The 10,930-nt window shown below is 40.0% G+C and overlaps 1 protein-coding gene across 8 annotated transcripts in view; it reads right to left on the bottom strand.

Moving 5' to 3' along the window:
• The window catches only part of KIAA1328 (KIAA1328 ortholog), a 177,057-nt gene extending 166,409 nt beyond the window's left edge, over window positions 1-10,648 (bottom strand). For 4 of the 8 annotated variants that reach the window (XM_035889853.1, XM_035889855.1, XM_035889852.1 and 1 more), the window contains exons 1-2: window positions 8,676-10,648; window positions 2,971-3,110 (exon numbers count right to left, since the gene is read on the bottom strand). In XM_035889853.1, the coding sequence (XP_035745746.1) occupies window positions 2,971-3,110; window positions 8,676-8,727 (192 nt within the window). In that variant the 5' untranslated portion in view covers window positions 8,728-10,648. Of the gene's footprint in view, window positions 1-224; window positions 268-1,092; window positions 1,180-2,970; window positions 3,111-4,719; window positions 4,830-8,675 lie in introns of those variants that run through there. The other 4 variants (XM_035889857.1, XM_035889856.1, XM_035889858.1 and 1 more) reach the window with 4 other exon arrangements.
• Window positions 10,649-10,930: the final 282 nt, after the last annotated feature.

The following is a 10,930-nucleotide window of genomic DNA, read 5'->3' as shown; positions in this document are numbered from 1 at the left end:
TCTTTGCAGTTAACACAACCTAGCACAGAACCTCTGAGCATACAAAGCAAGCATGGGGCTTCTTCCCCCTCATTAGCGGCTGACCTACACACATCAGAGAGGAAGTACCCCCTTCCATTCTAATTGCTTCTTGAACAGTGGTTTGAAACAATTAAATTGTTTTAAACAATTAAAGTAGCTTTTGAAAGAGGTGATGATTTCATACAGACTCATGTTATACCCACCTGACCCTTCAGTACACTCTTATTTTATCTTCTATATATTTTCCTCAAGGAAAAAAAAAAAAAATACATAAATGGAGTTTCATAAGGCAAATTAGACTTCAGGGCTTTTCAAGGGGACATTTGATTTCACAGTTTCCTTCCCAAACATATGCTATTTACAGTCATACAAATGAAGAGCGAATGTCTTTGACTTAACTGAATTTAACTTCAACTAAACATATGGTTGAAGGATTTCCATTTCCCATGCTAAAAACATCTGAATTTTTTTTTTTTTTTTTTTTTTAGCAGCTAGATGATAGAACTTCTTTAAGAAAAATAAAAAAAAAAGTTAACAGGACATTTTTCACTCAAAAAAGAGGCAGAGGCTTGATCACATTAGTAAAGGAGATTTTAACAGAAGGTATCTCAAGCTATTACCCAAACCTACGTACATACTGCCAGACAAACATTTGTGCAATGAAGAGGAAGATCTGAAAAGTTAGTCCATGCTTTTCTGTATCACCCACAGGTATGGATAGATGCCACAGAAAAAATTCTCAAAGGCAGGCTTGTACCATAACACATGTCAGAACGAAGCTGTGGAATTACGCACAGCAACAGCTCCACGATCAAAACAAGATGATAAATGAGATATAGGCCAAGACTGTATAGTGCCCTTTTTCCAGATTTCTGTCCTGTCTACACAGCTCTGTGTAGAACAGTTTTGTAACTCAGTATTTTCTAGATGAAATGAAGGTTTCTCTCACTGTATAAACCACACCTTGGAAGTTGACAAATCTGCATGAGATAAACAGATAACCTCTGTAAAAGAGGAAGTCGGAAGATGGGAAATTTTGGTCAAGGCCAGCACAGCAAACCACTGACTTACCAAAAGTACCGGGAAAGCTCAAGAGCTAGTAAGACCTCTTTAAGTATTCTCCAAAACTCTCATCCTTCTTTCTGATACTCAAGTCTACTTAAATGAAGAAAAAGTAAATCAGTTCAGCTGAGATTCATATTAGAGCAAAACTTAGTCCATTCTCTTCAAAAGAGGATTCTAGTAAGCCCCTACTAGTACAACAGTGTAAAGTATGCTAAAGTAAAGTGATCCCTAGACAGGTACGTGACACCTAGGAGAAAAAAAATGAGTTTTGTTGATGATGAAAATTCCTTGCAAAAATACTTTGTGAAACCTTCCCCTTCAGTAACAAGTAAAATGTATTAGTTATGTTTGTTTCAAGTAATTCAGAGCTTATCTTCCAAGTTAGAGCATAGAGTTTTCACAAGGATTTGGCAAGGTAAGAGAAAAACAGAAAGTTAAAAAGGCAGAAAAGAGGAAAAGCTTTGAACCCATTTTACTGTCAATATTATAAAAGCACATTTGAGTCTCAAATCAAGATTTGGCATATTAGGCATTGTATAAAAAGGACAAAGCCCATTTCTACCCCAATAGCTCTCAAAGGGAAAAAGGAATAAAAAGTCCTTAAACAGCACAAAGTAATGTGAACAACACACAATACAACAAAACAGATTTTAAACTGACATATGAAGGCAGCTATGAGGCAGTGGGCTTGTAGACGCTTATGAAGAGATGCTTCTACATAAAGGTTCTGTATAAAGGGGGCTATTTATGAAATGTCTCTGCATGTCACTTAACAGCAACATTTCCGAAGTGGAGGTACATACCCGCCACCTAAAAGCAAGTACTGATAAACAGAAATTGAAAGGGACAAGTCCAGGATGGGCCCTAAAAATGAATACTAGTTATTAGAGTGTCATGTTGAAGGATTCGAAGGGCAATGACACTGTCAAAGCAATGAGAATTGAGTCATCTCTCTTCACATCAGAGTTCTGAACAAACATGTGAGGCACACAGCATTTACTCAGTGCACAGAAGACACAGAAGGACATCTTAGCCCAGACAAGATTTAACTGTATGATAGCACAAAAGTGATTCAGAAGTTTTAGATCCTGCCTGTAAGTGGGAAGATGCCTAGCACTAGTGGCTTACAGACTTGCCCAAGATGACTACTAGGCAAGAGACTTAACAGTAGTCAAATTACATAGTCACTGTAGACCATGTTAGAAAAATTGCATCTCTCAACAGATTTCTGAATATCACAAAACCCATCAGAATAGAGACTAACCTTCCAAAGGAAAGCCCACTGCTTTGCAATTTCTAATGCAATAAACTGTAGGAAAAATGTCACCTTATTGTCACAGGAACAGACCAGACAATTCGAAGCAGAGGCAAAGATAATGCCAACTGACATAGCTACTCCTACTACTCGGATGCACTTATAACTTTTACTGTCAAAACTATAACGTGATTTTACCCTACCAACATGAGCAGCCACAGGAAAAAGGTCACTGAAAAGAATTTTACAAGTCTTGTTTCTAAGTGATATGACTAGAGCAATGAAACTGAACAGACTGAAACACAACTTCTTGCATGTTTGACTAGCAACTTACAGCTAAGGGGCTACTCAGAGCTACACTCACTTTCTCTCTGTACGCACACATTAAAATATATATAATCTGCTTTACATCACCCCAGTTACATACCACTTATATAAATTAGCACATTCAGCCTTTGTTCTCTTTAGGTGGGCAAGCAATCTCAGTGGAAAAGTAATTTTTGCCAGCAAGCCACCATGTAAGTGGGCAAAAAGTGTAAGAGATTGCACAAATAATAGTACTCTAAAACTGTTCAAAAATTTTCCATCTAAAGATTCATTAAGAACAAGAAATTTTTTCCTTTACTTACCTGTTGTCCTGTCAGATCTCCCGTACTTCTAACAGGATCCATGGAAACAGAAGCAACAGCTACTGGCACCTTTAGCTCAGTCACACTTTTTTGATATTTTGGCAAACACCTTGTTCTTAAATTTCCTTTTGTAGACACTTCTGTAGATGAAAGACAAGCAGAACACTCAGATTATAAAGTCAAAAGGGGCCCTTCTCTTGCCTCGTAAACCAGGTCTTCCACAAAGGCATCCTTGCCTTAGCAGCTCTTTTTGAAAAGAATGAGCATTTCAGGTATATGTTTGCAGTTCCCTCCAGCTTCTGACTCCATATAAAATTTTATTAAGATTTTGATCAGCGGGAAGAGAGATGCATGGCACTGAAGTGCACCCAGCCACATGAACATCAAAGTAAATTCTGAGCCACACATGCTGTCTTCTGACTGAGGTTCAGTGCAAAAACCTGTGTTTGTTTCAGATGCAAAACCATAAAATTGGGCTTCTGCTTTGACACTCAAAGACAATAAGGAACCAAGTGGCAGTAGCGCAGTTAAAAGTACCGATGAAATATAACTTTTTTTCTGCTATACAGCCAACCTACTAGTTACCCAGGCTAATTGTTTGTTCCTTTCTAGACCAGGCATATGAGCAAGGTAATACTGCAGTGCACACTCCACAGATCATCTGTAAAAAGCTTTCTGCCATAATTAGAATTAGTTCACTCCTACCAACGGTAACAACATTAAAGCACTGAAAATCCTGGTACTAGAATTATAAAATGCCAACACTGACAGCAACACTAAAGCCTCTCAGGGCCAAATGAAAGCAAATAGCTTTTTGGTACTGCCTCAAGGTTTGAGTTTTGACTGTTCTGTTGTTTTGACTGCAGAGAGTTTTGAACAAGAAAAATACTGATTTTATACTAGCAGATAGATTACATTTATTTGGGTAATTTATTGCAGAAGTATGACAGCAATTCAAGTGAAAAGACTAAATCATAATCTTCAACACATCCATGCTGATACATAAGGGAAAATGATGTTTCTGAGATTCTCTTTCATGGAAGCAGAAGAGTATTCCCAGAGTGAATCAATTTCCGACATTTAGGATCACTGCTTTCTTTCCAGGACACAGAGTATAGCAATCTGACATCACCTGACTTGACCTATGGTAGCTACAAAAAACATGCAGAGATTTTTAATAGAGCTCTTTGGCCAGCAGTTTTGAAGGGTAACTGTGCTACACCAAACCTAGAGATTAGGATTCCTCAAAATTTATAACTGCTAGCCATACTCTGGACATATACACAATTTTACCACAACTAATCATCCCCAGGTATGTTTTCAGGACCTGGTGTCACTGTAAAAGCTGTGTTTGAAAAAAATTAGAAAATTCTGAAGGAGATCTGAGAACACCATCCTTTACCCAGTGAGCATGCACTCAGTAAATAAAGGTCAAGGGAACTAATAAAAAAAAAATTTCTTTACATAATGAATCTTCATTTTAATTGTTTCCTTCAAAATTTACAGAAGACCCAAACACCTCTAATGCTTCAAGAGTCTTCAGAGATCATATTAAAAATTCAGCTTACCTTATATATTGGATCAAACTATGCTGTACCTGCAGCAGAAACAACTCCCCTGAAACTGTTCATCTTACACTGTATGCTTATCTAAGCAGCAGAGCATAAATCCTCTGCTATAATCCTGTATGTCCCATTAAAACTTCTGATGACTCTGTACCTTACACACTTAAGTACACAAACCACGTACCTGGAAAGACATTGCAAAGTTTAGCATTCACAGGAAAAACCTTTGTTTATGGCTGTTAGAAGGTCGTACCTGAAACAGATACCATTGGCTGTTCTTCATCAGACACTGCATGTGCCTTTGTTAAAGGTAATAAAAAAAAAAGAGAACAAACTTGGCCCTTTTGAACAGAAACATAAAAATAAGTACTTTGGCTCTTAATTTTAAAAGACTGTTGGTAAGAAACAAACTGGGAATACTTTGGGAGCACCAAAAGCAAGAAAAACTTGACTAGAAAAAACCAAACAATGCACAGATTGCATTACTCGTTCTTCACTGTGCATTAACTTTCAGCCTGTAAAGATTATCTTAGAGGTCACCTTCACAAAAGATCCCAGGGACCAGCCCCAGTTGCAAGTGCAATTACTAAGATAATGAAGTAATAATATTTATTTAAATTAGAGCAGATTATCATTATATAAGGAACCTCTGGATATGTAGGGAAGACAAAGTCGAAAGTAGTGTATATTCATACTGCGATGAAATACTTCTTGTACAATATATTCTAAGAAACATAAATGAGGGTAAATGCAAAAGGTTTCAAAGGAAGTTGGTCATTCTCATCTGATCATCACGTGATGAGTAACAGATGAAAGCCTGAGGACTGATTTTCTTTAAAAAGATCGAGATTTGTTCTGAAGTAGTTTCAAAAAAAAAAAAAAAACCAACAAACTATTTCAAGAACTTTCAAATTGCCCAGGGCTTTAACTATTAATTGACTGCAGAAAACACTTAAAAATCACAAAGGTCTGGGCACCACATTACTTGTGCTATGTTAGCAGTCACAGAACTTGAATCTTCGCCTCCTAGAAGTCACTAAAAATAGGACTCAACACAATTCAAGGAAGGGCGTAAACTACAGTATCTTCCTTAAAGCAACAGTTTCATTTCACTGAACATAAATATTTTTATTCCCACAACAGTAACTAACATTACACTGAAGTGAAAAACAAAAGCACAGGGCACAAAATTCTGCTCCACTATCTTTTGTTTTGTCCTGGTTTCAGCTGGGATAGAGTTAATTTTCTTCCTAGGAGCTGGCATAGTGCTGTGTTTCGGATTTAGGATGACAAGAATGTTGATAACTCACTGACGTTTTAGTTGTTGCTGAGCAGGGCTTACACCAGTCAGCAACTTTTTCAGCTTCCCATGCTCAGCCAAGAGCACAAGAAGCTGGGAGGGGGCACAGCCGGGACAACTGACCCCCACTGGCCAAAGGGCTATTCCAGACACCATGCTTCGTACGTAAACTGGGGGCAGTTGTCCCTGGGGGCAATGACCACTGCTCCAGAACTGGCTGGGCATCGTTTGGCAGGTGGTGAGCAATTGCATTGTGCATCATTACCTTTGCATATACTTTTATCATTATTACTATGATTATTGTTATTTTCCCTTCTTTTTCTATCCTATTAAACTGTATTTATCTCAACCCATGAATGTCACTTTTTTTCCCCGGATTCTCTCCCCCATCCCACTGGGGAGGGGGACGTGAGCAAACAGCTGTGTGGTGTTTAGCTGCCTGCCAGGTTAAACCGCAACACATTTATACCCCTTTAAAAAAAAAATTTCTTTACATAATGAATCTTCATTTTAATTGTTTCCTTCAAAATTTACAGAAGACCCAAACACCTCTAATGCTTCAAGAGTCTTCAGAGATCATATTAAAAATTCAGCTTACCTTATATATTGGATCAAACTATGCTGTACCTGCAGCAGAAACAACTCCCCTGAAACTGTTCATCTTACACTGTATGCTTATCTAAGCAGCAGAGCATAAATCCTCTGCTATAATCCTGTATGTCCCATTAAAACTTCTGATGACTCTGTACCTTACACACTTAAGTACACAAACCACGTACCTGGAAAGACATTGCAAAGTTTAGCATTCACAGGAAAAACCTTTGTTTATGGCTGTTAGAAGGTCGTACCTGAAACAGATACCATTGGCTGTTCTTCATCAGACACTGCATGTGCCTTTGTTAAAGGTAATAAAAAAAAAAGAGAACAAACTTGGCCCTTTTGAACAGAAACATAAAAATAAGTACTTTGGCTCTTAATTTTAAAAGACTGTTGGTAAGAAACAAACTGGGAATACTTTGGGAGCACCAAAAGCAAGAAAAACTTGACTAGAAAAAACCAAACAATGCACAGATTGCATTACTCGTTCTTCACTGTGCATTAACTTTCAGCCTGTAAAGATTATCTTAGAGGTCACCTTCACAAAAGATCCCAGGGACCAGCCCCAGTTGCAAGTGCAATTACTAAGATAATGAAGTAATAATATTTATTTAAATTAGAGCAGATTATCATTATATAAGGAACCTCTGGATATGTAGGGAAGACAAAGTCGAAAGTAGTGTATATTCATACTGCGATGAAATACTTCTTGTACAATATATTCTAAGAAACATAAATGAGGGTAAATGCAAAAGGTTTCAAAGGAAGTTGGTCATTCTCATCTGATCATCACGTGATGAGTAACAGATGAAAGCCTGAGGACTGATTTTCTTTAAAAAGATCGAGATTTGTTCTGAAGTAGTTTCAAAAAAAAAAAAAAAACCAACAAACTATTTCAAGAACTTTCAAATTGCCCAGGGCTTTAACTATTAATTGACTGCAGAAAACACTTAAAAATCACAAAGGTCTGGGCACCACATTACTTGTGCTATGTTAGCAGTCACAGAACTTGAATCTTCGCCTCCTAGAAGTCACTAAAAATAGGACTCAACACAATTCAAGGAAGGGCGTAAACTACAGTATCTTCCTTAAAGCAACAGTTTCATTTCACTGAACATAAATATTTTTATTCCCACAACAGTAACTAACATTACACTGAAGTGAAAAACAAAAGCACAGGGCACAAAATTCTGCTCCACTATCTTTTGTTTTGTCCTGGTTTCAGCTGGGATAGAGTTAATTTTCTTCCTAGGAGCTGGCATAGTGCTGTGTTTCGGATTTAGGATGACAAGAATGTTGATAACTCACTGACGTTTTAGTTGTTGCTGAGCAGGGCTTACACCAGTCAGCAACTTTTTCAGCTTCCCATGCTCAGCCAAGAGCACAAGAAGCTGGGAGGGGGCACAGCCGGGACAACTGACCCCCACTGGCCAAAGGGCTATTCCAGACACCATGCTTCGTACGTAAACTGGGGGCAGTTGTCCCTGGGGGCAATGACCACTGCTCCAGAACTGGCTGGGCATCGTTTGGCAGGTGGTGAGCAATTGCATTGTGCATCATTACCTTTGCATATACTTTTATCATTATTACTATGATTATTGTTATTTTCCCTTCTTTTTCTATCCTATTAAACTGTATTTATCTCAACCCATGAATGTCACTTTTTTTCCCCGGATTCTCTCCCCCATCCCACTGGGGAGGGGGACGTGAGCAAACAGCTGTGTGGTGTTTAGCTGCCTGCCAGGTTAAACCGCAACACATTTATACCCCTTTACTTTCCTCAACCTTCAAAGGTTGGCCAATTAACTCAATTACTTAATTTCCGTACTGTTTACAGGCAAACGCATTTCAGGCTTTGCAGTTGTCTTCATACAATAAAGTCAAATTGTGAAAATATTTCAATTAACCTATACAAACTCTTAACTAAAATTTGATTTTGACAGCACCACCTCAAAAACTTAATTTAATAAATTACCACACGGTGGAGAAAATTAGGCATAGCCTAGAGGCTTCTCCCTCTGGACAGCAACTTCAAATTCAGTCAATACCCACTATCCACCACACAACTGGTACTCAGCATACTGGAAGGGCTCGATCACAGGCTTGCTTGTGATCTTGATTCGCTTTATCATTTGTAAACAATTATCACTCATCAGTCTCACACCAGTTTGAGAATACGTTCGCTTAGTGCTACTGTCAAAGCCATCTCTCTCTACAAACACCGAAGGCACTTTTGTTCTCACCTGTAAGGGGAAGCCTGCTATCTCTAGCTGTCACAGCACATCGTGGGGTCATGCCATGAACCAGGTAAGGAAGCCAAATAAACTCTGAAAGTAAAGCACTATGTTCTCTCTTTCCAAAAAAGCACCAAGGCAGACCAAAAGTCCAAGTCTGGATCACAGCCCAGCCCAAACACCTATGTTAGCACAACTACGACAGCAATCTGCAGGACACCGAGGAGAGTATCTTCAACTCATACTACTACAGGGAACAACCAACTTCAGCACAGGCGACTGCATTGTCAACTGACATATGGTTAATCTATGTGCCAACACATGACTGTAGGAAATAAACCAGATTTGCCTAAACAACATTCGGCTTTTGAAGTTTGCCTCCAATATTGGCACTGTTGTGGATAGATACCTAGTACCAGGATGAAAAAATTAGTCAAAGCTGCTGCTGCTGCTCCCCCTGGCTACCAGGACCACTCTCCCATGAAGGTTTGGAGCCTAGTATATTAGAATAAACCAAAGTCAGATCAGGTTACCTTAATCAGCTGAACTGAATATTGCCATGACTCAGGAGCTGATTCATAAACAAGTCCAACATCCTCATCACAAGAGTGGAAGACTGGGGACAGTACCAGCACCGAGCATTTAACATTAATCCACTGCCACTTGCCTCTCAAGACTCCCAATAAGGTGACTATACACCTTAGAAGCCTCATACCACCACAGCTGCTGTTGCCTTGAACATTAGAGACAGCCATCACAGGCATCAGAGAAACTGAACATCTTATGATGCTGTATGGCTCCCCCATGGCAAGCAACAGCGCATCTGCCCTGCTATGCTGAATCTATTATAGAAATTATATTGCTCATAAGCAATTATAGAAAGAAGTTCAGTTTTCCAAAGCTTTTAAACCAACATTACCAAATGTCCCAAATTTCCCACCCCCCTTTTCTGAAAGCATCCACTATTATTTGCTCTTGTGCCATATGCATTTCCAGGTATTTAAACTTTCCCAAGATCAGAGGCAACACTACCTACTTGCAAAAACATGTAAAATGGAAACGGTTGTCGGAACAAGCCTCATTCCTTGGAATATCACACTGCATGAGGCCACTGCTGGGCTGAAGAAACCACATTTAGTCACAGGAAACAACCTGTCACACCAGATGTTAATTGATAAAAACACACTGTCACTGTAACTGCATCAACACTTCCACAACTGAACAGAGTATTGACAGTGTGGCAACAAATCTGATACGAGATTACCGATCTTCACACTATCACATCACAAAGAAAGTTGTAGGCATTTTTTTTTAACACAAATAGGAAATCTCAACAGTGTGCTCCCTAAACAGTCCATCAGATGGTTGGTCCATTTCATTTGCGCATTGTTTTCCAGTGGGTGTGCAAACAAACATATAAAAAAGAGCACACACATACTCTTTCTTTTCAATCACTTCCAGCTGATGCTGGAATCCCACTCTCAGTGTGAAAAAAAGCAACACCTCAAGTCCCTCACACCTACAGCTAAGCTGTCAGCTCCTAAATTTCTGCCAGGCCAGACTGCCAGTTCCACCTAATGTGTTCAAGTAGCTGAGCCTCTAACTCAGCCACATGAGCCCAAACTTCCACACCCAACTCCTTCTGGTTCTCTGAACCATGCAAGTGCATCTCTCTCTAGCCAGGCCTTTACAGGCTGAATCCCTGACACCGCAACCACCACCCACTCCATCTACGTGTCCAGCCCCACGTAGTCTCCCACAGCCGGAGCCTGCATGTCTTCTGCAGACAAAGCCACCACCACTTGTCCCTCACAGCTAGAGCCCTCCGCCCTCCAGGTCCCCCACAGGCCCACCCTAAATGTTATGCCTGTAGTCAAGCTTAGATGCCAGTCACAAAAGATGCACCTTTTTCTTGCTGTCCTTTCAGTCTCTAGCCTCAGTTTCTCCCTGTTGATTCCCTTGCAAGTTTCTATAGCCTGAACCCAGTTCCCCCAATTCCTAGGTATTTACCTCCCCAAGACTTCACAGCTAGGTCACACAGAAGGTGGACGCCCAACCCTCCCTTCTCTTGCAGGCCACCTTAGCTTTCAAATCCCACCTAACTCTCCGGTCCCTGCGCACAAGCACATGCCCAACCTCCCTCCCCAGGCCGAGCTCCCCGACACACACTCGCGAGCGGAGCCCCCAGCCCCCCTGTGCCACGGCCAGAAAACTCCACCTGCCCCACAGCCCCGCGTCGGCTCCGGCCTCCTCCACACCAAAAC

This window comes from Egretta garzetta, unplaced genomic scaffold (assembly GCF_000687185.1).
Source record: "Egretta garzetta isolate BGI_Z169 unplaced genomic scaffold, ASM68718v1 scaffold702, whole genome shotgun sequence".
Classification (NCBI taxonomy): Eukaryota; Metazoa; Chordata; class Aves; order Pelecaniformes; family Ardeidae; genus Egretta; species Egretta garzetta.
This window is presented reverse-complemented; position numbering and strand designations above follow the sequence as displayed.